We start from the raw sequence: 24602 nt of genomic DNA, 5'->3' as shown, positions 1-24602 counted from the left end.
ATTTAAACTACACCTGCAAAAGACTAGGTTTAAAAATGGATTTCAATCTGCACCAGCAAATATTACAAAGGTCAGCTCCCAAGAAAGAAAAACAGATAGCACGAGGCACTTCTAAAGAGCTCAAACACACATTTGGTTCTAATGTGAAATTTATAACAGCTTCACTACTATTAATCTGCTGAGAATATCATGTGAACGTTTTTTATCGCATTCCTGGCAGGGACACAGCAGCATACACGTCAGAATATTAATTTAACTAGACTTCAAATAGAATTTGTAATACTACCTGCACACTGACTGACCCTGCAGCTGACACAAACCCTGTGGACAGTGGGTTTTAATCTACAGCAATATTGTTTTTAAGGCACACTACCTTTCGATTAAATCATCTGAAGTCTATGGTTAAATTTTCAGCTGCTGGAGCCAAGATACTATCAGATTAGCTTCAGCTCAGCAGAGAATCTGTAGGGAGCAATTTGGGGTCTTAAATGGTTTTACATCCATGCCCTGTGTATGAGTGCCAGTCAGTCCCTCTATGAGATTTCAAAAACGTGGCTGTTAAAGCTTTTATTGAAAAAATGTTTGAGGTGGCTGTGATTCAGGTGGTACATCCAAACCTGTCCACTAATTGCAAAATTGATGGTTTGATCTTCCACAAGGTAAAGATTTCCTGTTTGGTGAGACCCTGAAATCCAAGTTTCTCCTAGTGTCAGACTGATTGACTTGCACAGCAACCTTCAATTTGTGTCCGCCCCCTTTGCCATTACTCTGAGTGTTAATTTCCCCGGGGGTCCAAGGTCCTCAAGGTTTGTGCAGTGATGTATATAAAGTATCCAGAAAAAAACAAAAAACACCCCTGGTGTCAGCTAACAAACAAGATATCAGTAATTCAGCCTGTCATATCTGCCCTGACAGATTTCCTGTTCTATGAAGCAGTAGAACAGGAAATCATGTTAAACATGGCAGGCTGACCAAATCTATCTGTATGACAGGCGATACATCAACTCCCCAGCACTCATTACTCATGCTTGATTTTTTTCACTGCCTTTCAGCTCTCCAACATTTGGCTTAAAACTGAAAAACAGGCCAACAAGACAAGCAGAGAAACAATCTGACCTGAGCAGAGGAGAAAAACAGACTTGTTTTGCAAAAGCAGTATTTTGGCTCCTTTTGGGGGATTTCTCAGTGTCTGATGAGATAAATCAAGCATGCACAACTGAGCCAGTTCAAAGATCTGAAAAAGATATTCTGCAGCTCATCTGGCAACAACAATGGACACGAAGAGGGTTTACCAAGTGGAAAAAAAATCTCTCACTAACTTTATATTTACATCTTCATACAGTATTTATTTGGCTTTTTGTTCTATTTAGCGATCATAATGATTTGCTGTTTTTTGTAAAATATGCCTTTATTTCATCTGCAGCAAGAGTACTGACAGTGACAAGAAAGAGAGCATAAATCTCCTATACTGGCTTCTCTTCATTGGCTCCCTGTTTAATCAGAATTAAATTTAAAATCATGCTCCTCACATGCTCCTCACAAGATCTTGAACAATCAGGTGAATACTCAGGTCTCATCTTATCTTAATTACCTTATAGTACCGTATCAGTCCATTAGAGCTCTCCACTCTCTGACTGCAGGCTTACTTGTGATTCCTAGACTTAAAAGTAGAATGGGAGGCAGAGTCTTCAGCTGTCAGGTTCTGTGGAACCAGCTTCCAGTTTGGATTCAGGAGACAGACACTATTGCTACTTTTAAGATAAGGCTGAAAACTTTCCTTTTTGATAAACCATATAGTCAGGGTTGGATCAGGTGACCTTTATTTCTCCCTTAGTTTAGGGATTCCCATGATGCATTGAGTGTTTCTTCTTTAGTCACCTTTTTCACTCTGTGTTTATACACTGCTCTGCATTTAATTATTAGTTATTATTCATCTCTGGCTCTCTTCCACAGCATGTTTTTGTCCTGTCTTCAGTCGCTCACCCCCAACTGGTCACGGGAGCTGGCCGCCCCTCCCTGTCCCTGATGCTGCTGCAGGTTGAAAAGGGGGGTTTTTCCTTCCCACTGTCACCAAAGCACTTGCTCATAGGGGCTCATGTGATTGTTGGGGGTTTCTCCGTTTTCTTTGTATTATTGTAGTCTTACCTTACAATATAAAGTGCCCTGAGGAAACTGTTGTTGTGATTTTGGTGCTATATAAATAAAATGGAATAGAATTTATTTGTGTCTTTTGTTTGCTTTTTAAAGTATAAATAAGACACATGTGTTAATACTGAAAAGAGGCAAATAATGCTGGTTTGGTTAGGTGACTTAAGGTGCAACTGAAGCCCTGCTTGCCCCAGTTTATTGTGCTTTGGATTCATAAACTTCACTATGGATGTGACAAAGAAAAAAAAAAAACACTAGCGCCAATGTAGAAAGCTAAAATAGCAGGGAATATTTAAATGCAGCCACTATGAGTCTGTATAATTTAACTACCATGAAGATCTCCTCCTGCTCCAACCACCGCTGGTCATCCTCCATCTGTTGCTGCTGCATCATCAGCCTTTCCTCCATCAGAGCCTGACCTACACACCCAACGTCCTATAGAAAGAGAGAGAGAGAGAAAAACATGGTCCTTAGGTGCACCTTGTTATCAAGACGCAGCAGTGAAGGAATAAATCTTGCTTATCGTGATTTAATGATTATAATTAATCAAACTGTGCAAAAGTAATGGCCTTAATCTGACCAGTCCTGTGAAAGAAACGTTTCCACAGGACTCTTAACAGTCCTGTGGAAAAACTAAGCACACCCCATTATTCAGTAGCTTGTAGAACCTGCTTTAGCCGCAATAACTTGTAATAAGCATTTTCTGTACGACTTTCCTCAGTTCATTGGGCTTTACGGGAATTCGTTTATTCACAGCTCTCTTAAGGACCCACCACAGCATTTCAAATTTCAAAGTCTGGACATTGCAACTTTTGTTTTTCGGCCTTTCTTACAAAGATTTGCTGTTGTGCTTGGGATTATCGTCCAGTTTAATGACGTTATTTTGTCGGACAGATAGCCTCACAGAATACTTGGTTTTACAGAGGAGTTCGTGTTTGGCTGCAAGTTGCCCAGATCCTGTAACTGCAAAAAAAAAAAAAAAGTTCTGATGAATTATGGCCCAAACATAACATCTACGTTAGCCTGTCTAAAGGACATTGTTCCATAAGTATGGACTGTTCAGATGCAAGTCATACTGCTTTTTAAAGGGAAAAGGCTTTTTCCTGGAAATCCTTCAAAACAATCCTTTTTTTCTAATTGTACTGTCATGAACTTTAACAGTTTACATCAAGAGTCCTGTCAAAACCTCTTATTTCCCCCATACATGACTGTTCATAGTTTGATAAAAATGCTTGCAAGACTGAAGGTCAACATTTCTTAAATGCCGTTACATGATTCCTCGGAACGAAGCACTTTGTTTGGTCTGCTTGGAAAAGAAACTGCAGAAAAATTCAAGTGCATGCCCCGCACTACTGTGCTGTAACCTGCTCAGGTTGCCTAAAATGAAAAGTACAAATCCTGAGATTTTATTTTAGCTTCTCCTGGCAACCAAATAAAACACATATGCAGGTCATAACTGCTGTAACTTGTATTGCTTTAATTTGCTTTAACCACTATGTGTTTTCTGTGTTTGATATGAGGCAGAAATTCAACAAACAGTTACAACAGTGGGTTCAGTGAGTGGCTGAGATGTTACACAAAGTCATGTTTGACTGGTGAAAGTTCTGTGTCAAATGCATTTATGGGTGCACACCTCCATATTCGGGCTCCACGGTGCAGTATGTTCAGGTCTGTGCGGATTCCAGGAATCAGTAGGAGGATAGCTGCCTCCAACTCCTCCTCCACCACCATGGGCTGATTGCTGGAGGAGGACAGATTGAAAGCGGAAAAGAAAAACAGACAAAGAAAACAATCAAAAATATTTATGAACAAACATGCAGTGTAAAGTTCTTCCTCTTTTGCAACATCTGACTCTATGTTACTAGAAGATTTAAGAGTTTTATCTCTAAAGCAGTGGTGGTAGGAAAGAGGGCTGAGAATGACGTCAATAGAAAGAAATAATGAGAAAATGGGGACTCAAAGACATAAAAGATGAAGGATTCACAGATAATAAAATAACAGAAGAAAAAACTTTGATTATCATTCAACTTTCCACGTCTACGTTTCCACAAAAAGTCTGCTTTTAAAGACACTCTAAACCAGTCAGATGAAGGCAAAACAAACAGAAATCTACCGACATAAAAGTAATACTAGGAAATCAATGAATACTTATGAAAAACTACTACCAAAGCCAGTAACTATTTCACTGATAATCAAAGCATGATGGACATGCACATGGATTCAGAAAGTTTTAAAATCCCTTCAAATGCACTTTAAACTTCAGTCTAGTGTGCAATGCATGCAGAAATATACAGATGCTAATCTAAAGTCCGATGTTATCAAGTTAGGCTTAAATGGCAGTTTGAATTACGCACTCCTTATAAGGACCAAAGAAAAGCTTGCTGCCAGGAGCTGAAGAGTGGCTTTGATTTGTTAGTGTGTGTTTGTGTGCGCGCGCCCGTGTGTGTTTGTCCACGAGTAAGCGGCTTTTAGCACTACAGGAAATGCCTGCTGTCTGCCTGGTTTATGAGGAGAAGAATAACTGCACTCAAACTCTTTCTGTCCTTGCATTTCTCTCTTTGACTCAGACACATGCAGCACGCGCTCAGTGTGCGCCTGACAGTCAGAGCTACTCCAGACTTAACACAGACTTTATTGGGTTGGCCTTATTGTGATGACAGCATTCACGCTTAGAGCTGATTTGTACAACCCTACAGATTTTTTTGTTTTGTTTTAGTGTTACAGAATATAATTTACAGGTTTGTTTTTAAAACTGGTGACTGAATTGTTTTCCTTTCTCATTTTTTGCTCAGTCGTGACCACAGATTTGTCTTGGCAGCAACTTTTCTTTTTTGTTTTGCTTTTTGTAAATATCTAACACAAATTGGGGACGACAGTTTTAAAACAACAGAATTGTGTAACTGCTTACACAGCATGTACAGCTGTGTTCAGATGCTTGGAGAAAGCAATTTTTTCAACCATCTTTTCAAAGATGATGTAAAATGTGACGTCGGTCAAGGTGACCTTCGTCAGGTGCAATGAAATTATGCTCACCACAGTTTAAGATAACGGCAGAGTATATCAGACTGCATAGATGTGAGTCATTAACAAGGAGTGGTTTACATATTAATGGACTGTCATTGTCCACATTAGTTTCTTACAGCATCTAACTCGCTATCTATCTCTGTAGTGCTTCACAGCACAGCTGAATCTGAATAAGGCAGAACAGGAACGCACAGGTTCCTCGCTGATTAAGATCTGTGTGTTTCTGTGTGCTGTTTACCGGGAAGTGGTTGTGCGGGGAGTTGCTGACGAAGCCTTCACTGGGGTAACCTGGTCTGCTAGGCTAAAAACACAGAGAAAACCATTTGCGTTAATCAGCCACAACAAAGACTTGCACAGACATACAAGAAATAACAAGGACGTGGGAGGATGGGAAACGAATAATTTAAAAAAGGCAGATCGAGCACAAACAGTCATTGATTCTCACTTTAGGTGGTGCTTCATCTGGGTCCCACGAAACTGTGACTTGTCTCCTCATTTCCATTCGGAGTCTCTCCTCTTGCTGGAGCTTCTCTTCCTCCAGTATCGTGCTTCAGAAATTAAAACATTGGCAGAGACAAAATTGAATCGAGCAGTCATGCACTCTTTTGGTTTAGTGCACTATTTCATTTTGACCAAAGGACTGAAAGTCAAAGATTTATAGAGAAATCACAACCAACAATGTCATCTTTTTAGTACTAATTAAACTTAATGAAAGGAAGAAGAAGAAAGACTCAAGGAAAAATTACTCCATGGGGTCAGATTGAGACAGAGGCCGTCTCTTTTATGGCAACAACATCAAAGTTTTACACCTAAAGCAAATTATTAAAAACTATCTTTAAACTACCTCATTAACTGAATAAGTATGTAAACATTTTTTTTTAATTACTATTACTATAATACTATTTCTTATTTTTACCTGAGTTGTGTTTTGAGTTCAGTGAATCGCGGTCGCTTGCTGGGGTCATATGACCAACATTTGGTCATCAGACTGTAGAGGGTGGGCGGACACTGGGGAGGCATCGCCAGGCGCTCCCCGTTTTCTATCCTGCCAATCACGTCATTGTTTTTCACCCCCTGGAAGGGCTTGATGCCGTACATCAAGATCTCCCACATGCATACACCTATGGGGGAGACACAGACACGCAAAAGTCACCTACAGTGATGAATCACATCATCACACAGTGTGGTCAAAGCAGACACATCTGAAAGAGACGGGGCTGATTAAGCAGCAGGATCACAGCATAAACATTAAAAAAAACTCACCAAACATCCAGACATCACTTGCAGACGTGAATCTCCTAAAATTGATAGATTCAGGAGCCATCCACTTAATGGGAAGTTTACCTTTAGAAGCTGAGACACAAACACAGACACAGAGATAAGCACTAAAACAGAGAATAGAGAAATTTATCACCAGTTAGTGTTTCAACAGTGTTTTAACAATGACTTAGTAACACAGAGAACAGCTGATATAACGTGATGTCACCAGTAGATGGTGGTAACGCACTGGCAGCTAAATGTTATTTAAACTAAGACTACTGGCTGGTTTCAGGTCAGCATTGCACTTTCCCCCCCCCCCATTTTATAGAAATCACAGGAGCCTTTTTACACACCTGTTAATGTGGAAATTACACCGAAGCTCTAAGAATACTTAAAATCCGACTGAATGCTTTGTTGTTTCATTACCTTTGTAGTAAGAGCTGTCCTCCATGTATCGTGATAGACCAAAGTCTCCAAGCATCACACAGTCCACCGCAGAGACCAACACGTTCCGAGCTGCTATATCCCTTTTTTTTTTTTAAAAAAAAGCAGGGAAAAAAAGAAAATCTAAAAGCTACTGCTGTGATCCGTGTGTAGTCTGAACTGTAACATTATATTTACAAAACATAATATATCATCCTTACACACACACACACTCACAGACTCACAATGCAATGCTTCATTTGTGACATATGTGCATCCGATTGTGTAACATCCCAACTGTCATTTGTGATGCAAAATGATGATTCATGAGTCTCTGAAATCTCACTGTTCAGTAAACTGGTAATTGTAACAAGGCAGGGTGAATGTGGGAAGATCTTCAGACCATGTTGTCATTAAAGGAAATATAATTTTGCACTTTTATATGTTTTGAGATTATATAAGAAAGTGAAAGTCCTGCAGGTGTTCGTGTAGTTGAAAATGCCATTTTAATTCAATTTCAGTGTAATCTGTGGTGTTGGCACTAATAGTCTGAGCCCTCCACTCCCCCCACCTCAATCAGGCTACAGAAGCACATGTGTGTGTGTTTACCTGTGTACAAAGCGTTTGCTCTCCAGGTAGGCTAGAGCTGTACTGAGCTGGTAGGCATACAGGATGAGCGTGGCCAAGTCAAGACTGTACTTCCTCACCTGAAGGAACGAGCGCAACTGTAGACAGAGAGAGAAAACAAAGGGCGGAAATGACAGAGGCACTGTTAAAAGATGAACCACGCTGACATACCAAGACTGAGCTTTTTATGGCTCTTGCCATCTCAAGAGAACTCGAATACCAAGACTATCCCACACACACAGTATGAGGGCTACCTCTCCAAGAGTACAGAGCTCCATGATGATCCACACCGGGTTCTCTGTGATCACGCCGATCAGCTTAACAATGTGAGGATGGTCAAACTGACGCATTGTCACTGCAAGGAAAAAAGAGAGTAGTAGCATCAGCATGCATTTAATGCTAATGTGATGTGAGACACACTGACAAACACACAAAATTGCATCTTACGTGCTTCTTGCAGGAACTTTTCTCTGACGCTGTCAGAGGTACAGTTCTTACAGGTCTTAATGGCGACAGCTAGAGATGCTTTGTCCTGCAAACAAACAGCACACAAGACAGGAGTAAAGCTCGCTGAAATAACACAGACTGTGCAAGCCTTTAGGCCCACACGCATTAACAGAGAGGTGCGCATGTTTGTGTGTTTTTACATACTGGACAGTTGTAGACTCCTTGGTGTACATCGCCAAACTGACCCTCTCCAATGCAGCGGCCCAACTCTATCCTGTCCCTCTGGATCTCATAGTCCCGCGCTGAGAGGGAGAGTGAGAACAGGAAAGGGAAAAGAATAGGAGAGGAGAGGAAGTCAGGGCATTTTCAGCGCATGATAAACAGCAAGAACCTGTCACATTTGGCATTTATTTCAACACCATGGATGAGGCTTAAGCAAGAAAAATATATATATTTGGATAGTTTATTGTGGAAAAGTTTCCACAGTATGCTTCTAAGTCAGCTTTAAATTATTTCTATCATTCTGGCAGTCAAGCGCTGCCCTTTTAGGCAAACCCCATCCATTGGCACTAGTTCCACTTTACAACAAACCCCAAAACGGTAGGAGCTGGATCAAGTCTCTTCCCCTCTAACTAAATCAATGGTAAAACATGCACGCTGCAACACAGATTTGCAAACACACCAACAACATACAACATAAACATGCACACGAGTGTCCCGGTATAATGCACTTGTAGTTGTGAAAAAGACTTTCAATTTGGGAAAAAGTCTGGAGATCTCTGAGCACCTTTCATATGGACTGAAACTAAACTCTGCTTGATGAAGTCAGTGCCTGCATCTAACCCTAACTGTATCCAGAAGGATTGGAGAGAAACTGCTTGTTTTTTTTGACATTAAAGCTTTATCAATATTCCCGCCTTGCTGAAAAGGTCAGGAAGCATTTCTGCGGAGGTGTATTAATGTCAGTTGCCAACTAACCGCAGGAAGCTCAAGTTCAAAAGGTTTATTGGGGTCGTTCACCATCGGGAACTTATTCTGTACAAGTTTAATTGTCTGTCGGGGTAAACAGAGCTCCGTTGTTTGGATTCGACCAACCCAAACAAAACCAGTTCAGCAGTAACCAAACACACATTCCATTATGAAAGATTTACTGTAATTAAAATGACACTGATATTCACTTTCAGGAAATTAATAATTTCTTCAAACATAAAGAACCCACAGAGATGTGAAAGAACCATAACCATAAAACACGATTTAAAAAGAAACAAATAAAAAAAAAGGAGTAAAGACACGATAATAGCAGGATGGTGCAAGGAGAGCCAAGCCAAAACACAACACAAATGCTGTTAGGTTGTTCCTGAGGTCTGTCTTTACTTCATGTTCCCAAGTTCTGATCGACTTATTAGTGTACTTCAGTACAAAGTGTTATATGTACTGAAGCATAATGATTTGTTTATGGATTGGCTCTCGCTCAGTTCCGACACCGTTCACCTTTACGAGCTGCGATCTACAAGATAAAAAATACCACTGAGTAAAAAAAGAAAAGAAAAAGCCAAAACAAAACTCAACAACAATTTAAGTCTTTTTTTCTTTTCCAGGTGTTAAAGATCAAATAAACAGCTAATGCTTATTCATTACTGGCTTTTCAATGTGCTTACTGGAGGTCATAGTCAAAAACACTACGATGTAGGAAAACCTGGAAAAGAAAAATAACGAGAGAGAATGAAAGACAGAGAGGGAGTTTTACCTTCAACTACTCCATAGCTCACTGTGTTGGCGATGGGGGGGGAAAGAGGAAGAGAAAGAGAGAGAGAGAGAGAGAGAGAGATGGAGATGAAGAGACGGGGGGAGAGCCAGGCAGCAGCTTTATGATTGAAACTAGCTCAGAAAACACAAACACACAAACACAAACGTGCACAGACAACAATAACTGGCCGACTTTGCTCATTATCTGATAATTGTCGATACTGCCACAGAATAATTCAAAGATCTTAGCTTGCTCTGCAGCTGTTACCGTTTTACAGATTTATTTTATACATTCAGCAGCCAGTATGACATGGACACACATACAAAGTCAGGTACAGGATAGGAAAATATGTCTGCAGTGAGTCTGATTAGAGGAAGTCTCAGACAGGAGACCAAAAAAGCAAAGCAAAAAAAAAAAAAAGGGGGGACAAAGAAAGAAAGAGCCAAGACAGAGACAGATAGAAAAAGACTGTGGGGGGAAAGGAGAACAGTCCATTTTCAAAGTTGGCCGCACAATCAAACACATAAGTACTCTGAACTGGCCAAAACATCCACATTAAAAATAATGGAGCTAAAGCCACGACTACTTACAGAACTACAGCCAAACAAACCAGCACATTCAGGCTTTTGACAAACGCATGAATGAATCCGACAGATGTGATGCGTCTCCATGACCACACGTACACGGCACAAGCTGCGGCCTCTAGCGTCTCTGCTGTTTAGACAGGATGAAGGAAAACCGGCCAGAATTTGATAGCTGCTGCCTAACCAAACGTGGTTTAATGCAACTCCTCGGGTTCGTCGTGCGAGTGTGTTTCTTGGAAGTGATTCACACCACAACCTCGCTTATTAGGGAGCAGAATGAAATTAACGTTTGTTTGAGTACGAGAAATTTATAGCCGCCGTGTGCCAGTGCAACAGAAGCTGAGTTCTTAAGAGTCCTTAAGTACAAATGAGTTTAGAAAGAGAGAAAACTGAATAAGTGACTTACTTGAGGGCATGGTGTAGGTGTCCTCTTCATCAACTATCTCTGCATAGTCATCAGTTTCTGTAACATGACACACATACGCACAATGGGAAAAAAATAGCAAGAGATTAAAACACACTTGGTACAAATGATGACACAAAAACTGGTTTACCGTTAAGAAGGGTCCATGACACACAAACACCCGAAAAGAAACCCACTCTAAACTTAAAGCATGAAGCTAACTCAGAGTTTGAACAACTCCCGAGCAGAGAAACACCCACGTAGCCTCTTGCTCTGCCTTTCTCTCACACACACACACACACACACACACACAAAAACACTTGGCGGATAGCGTCAGCTGAGCATGTGTTGTGAATATCTGTCTGTGTGAGAGCAGCTGGTTTGCAGGGAGGGACTTACTGTGGTGGCGGTGGAGGAGAAGGAGGAGGAGGAGGAGGAGGAGGTAAAGAAAAGTAAAAGAGATGAGATGAAGACACAAAGCAGGGACAAACAGAAAATGAAAGGCAAAAATTAAGGAGACTAGTTGAAAACTCAGTGAAGAGGAAGAAGCACTGAGGGAGAAATGCACAGAAGAGGAAGGAGAAATATTGGGTCTAGCTGTCACGGGAGCAGATGGTAGTAGTTAGGGTGAAATCTGTGCAGAATCAGACAGATAGCCAGAGAGAGAAGAGAGCCAGGAGGAAGAAGGAGAAAAAAAAGGACGGGGAAACATGGACCGAGTCGATCCTAACCAGATGGCGGCGTTTAAAATAAAATCAGTGTGCAGACTCAGCTGTTGGAAACAAGAGTCAAACATCTGCTGTCCTGCTCCCCTCGCAGCTCTGCTCGGGATTTATCAGGGTCTGTGGGAAATGTGTTCCTAAATTTAATCAAAAATCCTTTTCTAAAGCCTGTGGCTGCTTTTCTCAAGAAAAGTCTCTGAAGCCAGACTTGTAGAGGAACTACGAGCTAGCTGCATAGTCATTTTAAATAAGGCGGGCCAAACAATACACCGGATGGTTGACAACATAAACTGCACTTATTTTGTTCTATTAGTGAGCAAAGTTATATTTGGATATCGTGGAAAATGTGTATATTTGCTCAGAGTCGCATAATGTGATTGATAAAAACTCTGATATTTGTGTGGTTAGCTGTTAGCTTTCATAAAACACAGAAACTAGGGGGAAAAAACACCTATCCTGACTCTGTCCAAGAACTTAAAAAGTCCACGACAGATTGGAGAAGGTTTCCAAATGATTCCTGTCTAATTTATAAACACAGATTGCTAGCATACTGCAATCAATCTGAGTCAGTATGTGTGCAATATGTGGAATATGTCCCTTGTCTTTGCAATAGGGGCCTCTACTGGCTCTAATCCTGTATAAAAACAAGCTTGCTGAGCGCTTGTGTCACTTCACAGTTAAATTGCTCTCCTGCAACAACTAGAACACTCTTTGTGGAGAAATTTCTGTTTCAACCTTGAATCTTGAGGTTCTTGCTGGACTGTGAATGTAAGTAGCACATTCACAGTCTACATTAATACTATGGAATGTAAGTGTGAATTAATAATAATTAAATCTGAATAAATTTCCGTGTGTGTGTGTCAACACCAACAGATTTTTAACTTTCACCAGTTTATCACAGTTAATCACCATATTGCTACTAATAACCTACCAGCTTGACCACATTCAATCTCAAACTGATAGCAAATGCACCAAAATCTCTTGGAAAACAGCAGCCGACTACAAGTGGCTGCAGACTTGATCCGCATCTTTGAAGCACCCATTTCAAAGGCAATGAGATTGCTTGCTCATTGGACACAATTGCAATAATTTGGGGCATGCCGCGGTTTTCAACCACTGTTTTCCCTTGTGTGACTGTAGTACAAATGTCATTGTTACTGCTATTATAGAACACATTTCCCTATTTTTGCAAGATGCTAAAAAAAACTTAATTAAACAGGCATCCATTTATTTACCATTGCTACGCATTACTTATATTTCACAAGAGGGGAAAAAAACAACATTTAGAGGCTTATTAAAAGCATCTTGATTTGAACTGGAATAGTTCTATTCATTAGATAAACTGTTGGGCAAAAGCTGGCTTTCATTTGTCATGGTTTTAAAAAATGTACTAACAGAATACCTGTTCATTTTGCATTTTACTTTTTTTCCTTCACGTTTTTACATGCACAAAAATCCAATAAATTCCAGCTGGGGATATAAGCTACACTCTAGCTTTTTGAGTATTTTGTGTAGCTTGGATAAATGCTCTCAGTCTATGAAAGAAATGGTTTTAGTTTTTACTAAGAGGTCACTCTGTATCACTCTGCATATTAAACCCAGTGTGGTTTGGGATGTGTTCTACAGAAACAACCCTTTCTAAGCTTGACTGGCCGAACTCTGCATTTCAGCTTTCGGTAGAGAGGGAATTTGTGTGTATGTGTGCGATCTAGCTGGCCCATTATAGCCAGGAATGCACCCGCTCTTGAATCCAGCAAACCTCTCCCTACTCCTCTCCGTGAGTGTGCAAGTGTGTGCACGAACACACAAGAGTACACGTGTGCACGATTTTGCATATGTGTAGCCAGTTGTGTGTGTGTGTGTGTGTGTGTGTGTGTGTGTGTGTGTGTGTGTGTGTGTGTGTGTGTGTGTGTGTGTGTGTGTGTGTGAGAGAAGAACGACAGAGAGAAGCAGCTGCAGAAGTTCCCGTAAAGAGAAAACACCACTGAATACACAAATTCTGTTTTTGGTGTCCCTTCTGGATGAAAGCAGACATTCGGCTTTGAAGACAATCATAAAGAGATAATCACACAAACACTCAACTTAAACATGCAATAATAAAACCGCATGCTACTCTTGCTTACAGGTTATTTATCCATGTATCCAATCATTTTGTATTATAATTACGTTACACAACAAAGCACATATACCACACTCACACACTTTCTCTCTCACACCACCACAACGTGCACTCCCCTTTCCCAGGAGAGCGCAGTGTTTTGGTGGAGGAGGACTAGGAAGAAGGAACATAAGAACAAAAGATTATAAACAACAGTATAACTTTACCATCCCCGCTAAGATCTTCTGCAGGGTCCAGGAGAGCATGCAGGAAACAGGACAGCAGAGAAGGAGGACGACAAACAGCAGCGAGAGAGAGAGAGAAGCAGGAGGCAGAGCAGAGAGGAGAGAGAGAGAGAAGAGAGGTTAGAGCATGACATGCCATGAAACAACACGGGTGATGTTGCAGGATCTGCAAAGCCAAACAATCAGCGGGCAGTTAGTTAAATATCTAATAAGGGGGGAAAAAATGCAACGTTAACATCTCCTTCAATTAATGCTGTGCAGGTTTAAGTACAGTTAAAATACACAAGTGTAGAAAACAGTGACAATAAGTCCAATGTGGTGTCAATAAAGTATGTTCTGTGTGTCAAGCTGTAAGCATGTGAGCTGGGGAGTTAATTACAGTGAGCAGACAGGGGATGCAGCTGTGTTTAATATGCGAGTTTCACTGGAAGAACGGATACAGTGAGCAGGCAGTTACAACTGATCAAGGTTTCTCACATACCTCATTCTCTCACTCAATTCTTAGAACAAGAGAACGCCTCCAGTAACAACTTTTCGCTTTATTATTTTTTGCTTTTTTCATATTTTTTCCTTGGAAGAGTTTTGAATGCATATAAGAAAGTAAAACTTTACAAGCTGTTGTTGCGAGTTTTACTGAAACATGCTGAGCTTGAAATTCCAAGCGTTGCATTTATCAGGCCTGTTTATCACATTTGGAAAAGTTTGGATGATTTTTAAAGGTTTCGGCTATGAAGCAGCTGCTGTCTTTTTAGTTACTGATGACAGCTGCCAACGCGACACTTGGAGACATGAGGTCAGCGTTATGACCCATCCAGGATATCACGCAACTGACACGTACACAGAATAGACGGATGGGATTCTGGTAGATGTGTAACATCCAATAAAATCCATGAGTCCTTCTGGTATAGCACCTGATAACACTGATCTGCCACAAGTCACTTGTGAAAGTGAAGTGAAAGCATGTTAAGATATGGATAAAGCCATGTCTCTAATAAAATGGGAAATCTCTGCATGTATCTGTCTGTTCTTCATTATTCTTTTATTTATTTTAGCTCATTATTAATGACTACTTGTCACAAATAGTGAGCACAAGTAACCGAAGTGCTGATTTGTCTTTTTGGTAAATGTCTGGCTGAGGGGTTTGTCACATTTTTGGACTTTCCCCATGTTGCTAAAAGCATTAGCATTAAAGGAAAATGAAGGATGAGTGTTTAGTAACTTTCTAGCATTGAACAAACAGTTAGCAGCTTGACTTGTTGACACCGTTCTGCTATATGCTACTCTGCTACATCTGCTGCAGACAGTGCTAAGAGTACTGGAAACAACCATGTGGGAGGGTGCTGTGCTGGTTTAAAGATGAGATGACAGTGTTTCCAAGAACAGGGCAACATCTCTCATGAATGTGGAACAAAGGTGATTTAAGAGACGTGTCATGGTTGTTGTATTTCACTAACTGCAGATCTACTGGGATTTCCCTAAACAACTAACTCTGGGTTTTTCAGAGAATGATCTGAACATAGAAATAATCCTGTGAGTGACGGTTCACTGACTGAGAATCCCTGGTGGATACCAGAGATCAGAGGAGAATGGTTAGTCTACTTCAAGCTGATAAGAAGGCAACAGTCACTCAAACAATCACTGGTTACAACCAAGGTATGCAGAAGAGCATCTCTGAATGCACAACATGTCAAACGTTGAAGCAGCATGAGAACGTACCAGTTGCCACTCCTGTCAGCTAAGAACAGGAAACTGACACTACAGTTCACACAACTTCACCAGCATTGGCCAACATAAGACAGGAAACTCTCACCTTTTCTGCTGAGTCTCAATTTCTGCTGACATTAAGACGGTTGGGTCAAAATTTGGTGTAAACAACATGAAGGCATGGATTCATTTTGTCTTGTATAGCACTGTATGGCACGCTGTGGTCCCTTTAGTACCAAACACCACAGCTTAACTAAATATTGTTGCTGACCATGTCTGTTCCCTTATGACCACAGTATAACCATTCTCTGATGGCTGCTTCCAGCAGGATAAACCATCATGTCACAGAGCTCAAATCATCTCAAACTTGTTTCTTGAACAAGTTTGTGAGTTCTTTGTACACAAATGTCCTCCACAGTCACCAAATCTCAAGCAAATAGAGCACCTTTGTGGTTTGGAGTGTGGCAGAATGGGCGGTTCCCCTCATGGATGCGCAGCTTCCAAATCTGCAGCAACTGTTTGACATGATCATGTTAATATGAACTCAGAGGAATGTGTCCAGCACCTTGCTGAATCTATGCCGCGAAGAATTAAAGCAGCTCTAAAGGCCTGAAGGCAAACTTGGGCCCAGTCTGGAACTAACCCGCTGTACCTAACAAAGTGGTCGGTGAGTGTACATCTGTGATTTGTCCATATCAGATGATAAATCTTCTGGGCCGCAACATTCATGAAAAACAACACAGTTGTGACCTCACCAGCAAGATGTGCTTACTGGAGTCCTGAAATAACAATTCACTCTGTGTGTCATCACATGCTACTGCTACTCACAACAATACAATAGGGAAAAAAACATGATGGAAATGAACAGAATAGATCCATCTTCTTTAGACTTGTAAGGGGTAAAGACTGGTTACTAATGGCTACGAAATAAATTCCTAATGCATTAAAAACATACACAAACCTCAGGCAGAGATATTTATCCAATCGTTTTTTAATTTGTATTACAGTCTTTTATTTTTAGTGAGCATTGGTGTGGTTATGAAGCATCGCATAACCTGTTATTGTGGTTAAAGTGTGTGTGCGTGTGTTTGTGTAAGACTGGATGAGTCAAAGCAACAAGGCAACGAAGTCAAAGACAGTTTAGCAGAAGGGAACAGATTGTGATGGAGCAGAAACTGTTTTAGCCATAAAATCACTTTTTACTTTAGATCTAAAATGTAGAAAAACTCTCCCCACAAGAAAGAACCAAGAGCGAGTCAATATTTGGACCCGTCCTGGACTAAATGAGTACCATAAATCACTTAAACAACCCACATATTATTACTGTAACATTTTAATTAACATTCCTCAGTACTGTGGGTTTTGTAAAGACTGTCCGTGTGTCCTTATGTGAAGTTATTCAGTAAGCGCGGTCATCAAATCAGGAATTTCACTCTGCCACATCACAATTTTGTGGATATGCTCCTCTGCTAACTGTCCAATGAGAGCCGAGGATACCGTTGGGCGGCGAATCTGAACAGAAGACAAAGGGGAGGAGGAAACGCCGCGCCTTGGTTGGCTTAGGAGGCGTCGATGTCACTAGATCTTCAGCCAATAGGGCGGGGGAGAGGATGAGAGTGTGAGAGAGAAAACAAGAGTGAATGGATGTGAGAGTGCAGAAAGATGAGGGGAAAAGATGTAAACAAAAGAAAGCAGGAACAAAGTGGATGACGGAGAGAGAGGGAGAGGCTGTCCCAACAGAGGAGAAAACAATGAGATTATGATGGGGAAAAAAACGAGTAAGAGGGGAACAAAAACAAAAAGCTGAATTATGAAACAACAGGAAGACAGCTGGAGCCGAGGAAGCTTCGATGAAGATGAGCAGACTCTTGCTCATCTTCCTCTTAAACCTGCCTCTTTGTGAGTGAGTGTGCTTGATTTTGTATCTTACCTGAGACTGAGATCGCTCTTACTCCACTCCGGACTGCTTCTAACTTTTTTTCACTGTTAGAAAGTCTAGAGAAAAGGAGCCACAGCAAATCAGACAACAGTTACACAGTTACACACACACAAAAATACACTAACTACATTTATGCCTCCATAACATCAATATCAGCGATTTTTAAAGTTAAAGGTAAAAAAACAGGAAAAGGAGAAACGGTGGAAGCTGTTCTCCACATGCATTGCACACATGCAGCTCTTCAAAGGTAAACTAATCCTTACTGTCTCTCTCCTTTTGCCGTGGTTTCTTTTTCCTATATCAGCTGAGCTCTACTACTATCTTTTTATATCACAGACAGCAACAGACAGAAGGGAAAAGAGAGGGTGGGTGAGCAAAGGGAGTGAGCGAATGAAAGAAAGAGGAGGAGACTTCGAGAGTGTTTAAAAACCCTAAGTGGAAAATATTTGGCTCCTAAACTTATATCCTTATTTGACCAGAGCCACAGAGTGGGAGAAAGATAAAAGAGAGAGCGGGACAGATTTGAGCTGAAATGACCAAAACAAAAAACTGCTGAAGGCTGAATTTAAACAGCTGATGGATAAACATGATCATGCTAATGTACCCGACTGCAACAGCTACAGATAAACAAATAAAACGCTGTGGGCATTAGGAAAGTTGTGCATTAAAAAACCCAAATGGCTCATTTATTGGGGGGGGAAAAATACATCTGAGGGTTTTTGTTCAGTTTTTTTCTGTTCACAAACTTTTTAAAGGACCCCATATTCCCTATAATTCTCCACAACTTGCCATTAGTTATATAATTTTAGATTAAATGGAAAAAAGGAAGCGCATTAAAAAAAAAAGCAACAACAAAGCCCCAAAAAACAATGGTTCACTGTTGTCATTTCAAAGCGTACGGAAGCTTTCACGCATTTAATTTGAATTAATTCAAAATCTCCATTTGCAGTGAAAATGTAAATTACAAGGTTCTTTCCAGGAAGCTTTTCGGAAAATAAAACTGCAAAACAAAAAATGCAGCCCAAACCAAAACCGGGCATAAAAGTCTGTATTCCTCCTCTGAACTTTATAATCAGGAGTCACTTTCTTCTGAATTTTAACTGAGCAAAACTTTGACAAAGCATTGCTGAAAGACTTTATAATAGAAATGCTCTTGTCTGTGTTTACTTACATAATACTCAATTCTCAAAACCACAACTCCCTGGAAATTAATTAGATGTAAATATAGTATTGTGGTTTATTCTGATATCGAGTTACAAGTCTCTACATGTACATTATTTAGTGCTATGGGTCTTTTATTTTCAGTAAAACTCTGTCATCAGGCCTCCAAACCACACATGGTAGGTTTGACAGAAAAAAAGGAAAATACAGTTACTGATCTTGGAACATGGCAACTCTTTCCTTTTATATAGAACTATACCAAGGATGAGGTCTGTACTTACTTTGGGATGGAAGGCAGCGCTCTCTCTCCCTCTAGAGGACAAAAACATGAATTTCCAATGAATAATGTGTCCTCACTCACATAACACATGGCTGTATGTACAGCACAAAGAACACCAAATGTCGTGAGAACAGAAATTGTTGAAATACATCCAGCACTGTAAGGACAAGTATTTCTTCTATTTATCCCTACAAACCCTAGAAAATACATTTTTTGCACAGAAAAATTTTTTTATACCATCAATTTTAAAACAAACAAAAAAACAAACTAACTGACATATAGGAGCGATCAAACTTTACCTTTCTGAACTCTGATAATGAAGGAGTGAGTTTCCATGGATACGAGTCGACAGTAACCATCAATCAAGTCAGCCAAGTTCTCCGCCATGGTGAGAGATGCTGTCGTAACTGTGAGAGGCTACACAAACACACACACACAGTAGGCCTGTTACAGATAGCTATTATTTCAAACACATACATAAACACAAACAAAGCAAATCACTAGAAATTATGTTCAAGAAAAACTCATCGTACATCCGTGTCTTACATGTGAGTACATCAAATCATATAGGTAACAATAAACCAAACCACTCTTGTAGACAAACTAAGCAACACAGTGGGAACAGCTTTTGGTCTTTAGAGGTCAGAATGACGCTGCCAAGTGAAACAATAGTAAAATATCACCTACAAAGGAAAAAAAGGTACCTTAAAACCTTCCACTTATCTCACAAGACTCAAGCCAACATTTTTCTTCATAAATAGCTCATAAAGAGTTCTTTGATGGATGATTATATAACAAAATGTGATCTTTTTTTAACTACATGTATGAAAAATAAGACTGAAAAAATGTTATCTGCCAACAGTCAAGTTTTCCATAGTTTATCACAGTAACAGAGAGGGTAGTGATACCTCAGGAGCTCCGGCTACGTTCAGTTGTAGCATGCCTTTCCTGTCCTTTTCCTCCATAGCTGAGTACTGGATGGACTGGACTTGATTAAAATTTGCTAGATGGGTGGGCTGAGGACAGAGCAACACACACAAGACATTAAAGTAAAACATGTGAACTACACTAATTAGTTTTCTTTGATCATGAACTAGAGTGCAATAAACCTGGATGAGTTTTACTTTATGTTCTTGGTAGAAACTCACCGTGGACCCCTTGTCAGTGAGGTAGCTGATTCCTTCCTCTGGCCCAATGGCTAATTCTACCTGGATCACCCAGCTGGACTGTTAAAGAGAAGATGAGATGCAAGTTAAAAGAGACAGACCGGGAGGAGGGAGAAGGGCAGGCCAGGAGAAAATTACAGAAAATAAAACATGAGCAAGGAAAGGGAGTAGGGACAGCAACAAAGCCCTTCTAGAAGGGAGTCTCAATACTTGTCAACCCTCCAGATGCTTGACTTGTGTAAGAACCATGTTTCTGTCTTACATGTCTGCAGGTATTGTTCGCTGGATACATGCAAAGCCTGACGCCACCAAAAGGGGTCGACCTAACACAGAAAAGCCGCGCTCCCTGAGCGCAGCGTGTCAGAGTGAAACTGAGCAGTAGACTCAACCTACCCCAAGGGCACATTTGAAGAACTCCTTGTCATAGCGGTAAATTGGTGCAAGTATCTCCAAGAACTTCAGGATGCACTGCTCATCATTAAGGTTGGCTACTTGCTTAAATGTCTGCTGAATCAATTTTCGAAGCGTTTTAGCCTGCACAAAAAATGGAAAAAATATAAGAATAAAATTAAAATTTAGATACTTTTTTCTTTTTAGACACATTAACAATGTTAGTCACTCAGTTAAACATCAAACAGTCTGCCCATTCATCTACACTGTACATTGTATCTTACACAGATTTACAGAGTGGATTTTGCTGAAGGACGTACGGGTCTGTTGGCATTACAATCACAGCCTCACATGTGAATTTTTTGATCTCTTATGTCACCAACACAAAGTAGACAGATGGTAAAGAAAAAATACATCAAGGAGCATCATTCTGCTATTTAATCCTCTATTCTCTGACACTCTTGGCACAAAAATGGACAACATATTGTCCTGCGCGCACACACTGAATGCATAATTAGGAAAATAAATAAATTAACACACATACAGTATGCAGACGATCCTATGAACTGCTTTTTATATATAGATGGAAAAAAAGATGAGTATTTAGCATGCTTACAAGAAGAACATGCATAGGTTTAAAACAGAATAACAATTAGGGGCATTCTGCACACTATAAGTTTAATGACTAAGAATTTATCAGATTAACCGACTGCAAACATGACTTGGACATAAACACCTAACGGACTGATGTCAGGCAGCCTGAATAAGTTGGTATTACACATTTGTCTGCACTAAACATTTACTATAAAACATATATAAATATTCAGGACAGAAATATTCATATAAGAATTTAATATTTAACTCATTTTAGTGCTACTTTAATATTATTGATTTGTCAATAAAAACAGTATTATATAAACTTCACTGCAGCAGCACAGAGCCCTGATGCAAGGTGTTTACTTAAGCCTGAAGGAAACAAGAAACCCACAATTACTCTCTCTCTCTCTCTCTCTCACACACACACACACACACACACACACACACACACACAGTCCCTGTGTGCATGTGTCCTTTCAGCAGATGTCATTACAAAATCTAGTATGTGTTCCTCATGCTCCAGATAAGATCACTGTGTTAATTCCTAGAATTCCACCACACAAATGCGCATAAACACACAGATATTGTCTGTCCAAAGTGTCCACCCTTCCTGAGAGGAAGTACCGTGAGTGGCTATCAGCTCCTTCATCGACACACTGACTGTCTCTATAGCAACTGGCTGACCAATTAGGACACTAGTAACTGCATCTAAACACCCCACTTACACACGCACAAAACAATCAATTCGCTGACACTAGTTCACTTTATTAGCAGTCACTGGGAGCAGTTTAGTGTTATTTTAGTCTATTTTCCACAGCAAAGCATCACAACAGTCTGGCCATACGCACAATTTGTGATACAATGTTCTTCTTTTCGTCCCTGTGAAGCACAACTGATTCACCAACAAGAAGTTGCTTCATTGCTCCTAAAATAACATAGTTATTATGCATGAGCTACTGATGGCAGCTTCCAGCAGGATAACGCGCCATGTCACAAACCTCAAATCATCTCAAACCTGTGTTTTTAAAATGACTGTACAGAGGTGCCCTTCACAGCACCCAGATCTCAATGCAATACAGCACCTTGGGGATATACAGCCGATAAATCTGCAGCAACTGTGTGATATTACCAACTCAATAAGGAACAAAACCTCCGAGGACTTTCCAGCACCTTGTTGAATCTATGTAATGACCAATTGAGGTAGTTCACAGGGCATAAGGGGGGTCCAACCCAGTACTAACAAGGAGTAACCAACACAGCTGTGGGAGTACATATTTTGTTGGAACTTTAAATCTTAATATTAAGTCACATTTTTAGCATACACCATACACTGATGACATATATTGCATATGTCATATATTATATTATACAGATCAATGAATTAAAAGTAATAACATATTTTTAGGCCTCAGTTCTTTATTTCTTCTACTAAACATATTGCAAATATGACCATAAGTTTTGTTATATTATCCTGAAATCTTATCATACCAATCCTTAATAAAGTGTGTGGCAGTGTTTCAATAGATCAGCCCGGGTCAACTTTGATCTCCAAATCTCCCAGAGGTCAGCTTTCCTAAACCTGCTGCCCGGCCAGTCAATGTGAATGAACAGAATCTGCTCTTTATAACATCAGTCACTGTTTACTATCACGGCCATCTGCTCCGGGTTTAGTGTGTGTGTGTGTGTGTGTGTGTGTGTGTGTGTGTGTGTGTGTGTGTGTGTGTGTGTGTGTGTGAGAGTGAGTGAGTAGAGTCCATTCAGGGAGAATAATCTCATTAAATGACTACCATTCTCTTTCACTAGAGTGAACAACACAAACCTAAATGGCAGCTGTGCTCGCTCCCTCTGTGTTTCACACAAACACTAACACAAATGTACAGCATGTGAGTGTGCCACAGCTCCTCTTGCATTTAACTGGCAGTACATATTATATAAATGATTAAACACAGAACTGCAACACTAATCAAATATGTGATTAATCTGCAAGAAACAAAACGGTATTTAAAAGACCAGTCGTGGCAGCCACTTACCAAGCTTACATATATTTTATGTTTTTTTGTGTGTTTTGATGCTTTTTTGTATTTTTTAAGATCTCCCCTGTTTTCCCCCTTTACTAAGTGACTGATTTATTCAACAGAAAGTAGTTCCCCCCCTAAGATTTATTGAAACATTCTTAAAGTGAGGATAAGACTGAAAATATTTACCAGGTATTAAATTAGCCAGAGATTCATTTTCTGTTGATTAGTTTGTTTTTGTTCAGCTCTCTCCGTCTCTCTGAAGTAAACAGTCTTCTCTTTCAGCTATGCATCAATTCAGATCAGGTGGTCAGAGAAATTATAAACACTGCAATAAAATAATCTGTCAGGACATTTATAATCGAGTCAATTTATTGATGTTCGACTGCACATGTGTGTCACTGTGCGCCTCTTCGTGGCTTATAAAACAGACCTCTTGGGAGTGAATGTTGTGATGTCTGCCAAAGGAGCCGAAAAAGAGACGAGAGGAGAGGAGTCAACAAGGCTTGACAGACTTTTTTTTTTGTTTGTTTTGGGTGGGGTGGGTGGGGTGAAGGAGATGTATATTGACACCTCCCCCTCCCTTTTCATTGTTGGAGAGAGAAAGTGGGTTTAAACATGACCCGAGGGTCACGCATAGCCATCACATACATACACCAGAATGAACAGACACGGTCTCGCTCTCTCCTGCAGAGCATCTGTCTCCCCGCCTGCTGACATCAAGACCTTTTCGGGTCACCGGGCCTTTCACACTCTCACACACACACACACACACACCAAGACCATTCTCATAAACACGTGCCGTAAATTTATCACTGACGCAGACGCTGCTCAATATGCAAGAAGCACCGCCGCCACATACGACCAGCCAACCAAAAGATCTTCTCAAAGAAACAGGAATCCGTAACTATAATACACAATATGTCATACTTTCCTGTTACTTCGGTAAGTTTACCATTGAATCATTGAGTGGCATATTATCAGTACGCAGTAGTAATTTCAATAACTGCTGACTACTCGGTTAACTGTATACTGGGATGTATATGATACTTGAGCAAGTGTAAACCTAGCAGAAGTCATTCTTTGTGGTTAAAAACAACATCCATCACATTACTTAATAATCTATGAAGGTTTTTCTAATGTTTCTCTATTTTCTTAGCTTGATTCATATTTAATCTGCTGGACCTCACAATGTCTGATAACACATCAAATAACACATTAGAAAAATCTAGGAGGAAGCTACTAGAAATCTGCTAATAAAACTACACACCGATACTCCGATACCAGTGGAAATACACAATATTTCACATTCAATATCCACACCAAACACACTGGGTTTGTGCAGAAAATCTGTCCTCAAAAAAAAGAAAAGAAAAAAGAACCGTGTCAAAAATGGGAACGAGGTCTGTCTGAGGTATATCAGTAATAGTTTACAATTTTAATATCATTGTATATTCAGTAACGTTGCACGTTTTGAGCTAAATGTTGCCAAATGCAGCGGTCTGATTGGTCAGATCTGTTTATTTGGATCTGAAAAATCGAGTTTGGTTGGGAAAAATAATTCTGAAAAATATTTGCACAAATTTGTGACCTTCAGCGTGTAAAGCCCCCAAGTTTGCAAG

At 40.2% G+C, this 24602-nt stretch overlaps 1 protein-coding gene across 15 annotated transcripts in view; it reads right to left on the bottom strand.

Annotated features, from left to right (window-relative positions):
• The window catches only part of ptk2aa (protein tyrosine kinase 2aa), a 64103-nt gene that overhangs the window by 7109 nt on the left and 32392 nt on the right, over positions 1-24602 (bottom strand). For 5 of the 15 annotated variants that reach the window (XM_005478438.4, XM_013270663.3, XM_013270667.3 and 2 more), the window contains 20 exons: positions 20372-20512; positions 19961-20038; positions 19721-19828; positions 19112-19229; positions 18814-18844; positions 17363-17427; positions 13711-13728; positions 10667-10723; positions 9677-9697; positions 8134-8231; positions 7930-8014; positions 7737-7837; positions 7465-7580; positions 6859-6959; positions 6436-6525; positions 6089-6293; positions 5618-5720; positions 5411-5473; positions 3782-3889; positions 2479-2583 (listed from right to left, as the gene is read on the bottom strand). In XM_005478438.4, the coding sequence (XP_005478495.1) occupies positions 2479-2583; positions 3782-3889; positions 5411-5473; positions 5618-5720; positions 6089-6293; positions 6436-6525; positions 6859-6959; positions 7465-7580; positions 7737-7837; positions 7930-8014; positions 8134-8231; positions 9677-9697; positions 10667-10723; positions 13711-13728; positions 17363-17427; positions 18814-18844; positions 19112-19229; positions 19721-19828; positions 19961-20038; positions 20372-20512 (1812 nt within the window). Of the gene's footprint in view, positions 1-2478; positions 2584-3781; positions 3890-5410; positions 5474-5617; positions 5721-6088; positions 6294-6435; positions 6526-6858; positions 6960-7464; positions 7581-7736; positions 7838-7929; positions 8015-8133; positions 8232-9676; positions 9698-10666; positions 10724-10814; positions 11735-13710; positions 13729-17362; positions 17428-17634; positions 17698-18813; positions 18845-19111; positions 19230-19720; positions 19829-19960; positions 20039-20371; positions 20513-24602 lie in introns of those variants that run through there. The other 10 variants (XM_005478439.4, XM_025902212.1, XM_003444195.5 and 7 more) reach the window with 8 other exon arrangements.

This window comes from Oreochromis niloticus, linkage group LG22, assembly GCF_001858045.2.
Source record: "Oreochromis niloticus isolate F11D_XX linkage group LG22, O_niloticus_UMD_NMBU, whole genome shotgun sequence".
Taxonomy (NCBI): domain Eukaryota; kingdom Metazoa; phylum Chordata; class Actinopteri; order Cichliformes; family Cichlidae; genus Oreochromis; species Oreochromis niloticus.
Note: the sequence above shows the minus strand (reverse complement) of the source record. Positions and strands in the feature narration are given on the sequence as shown.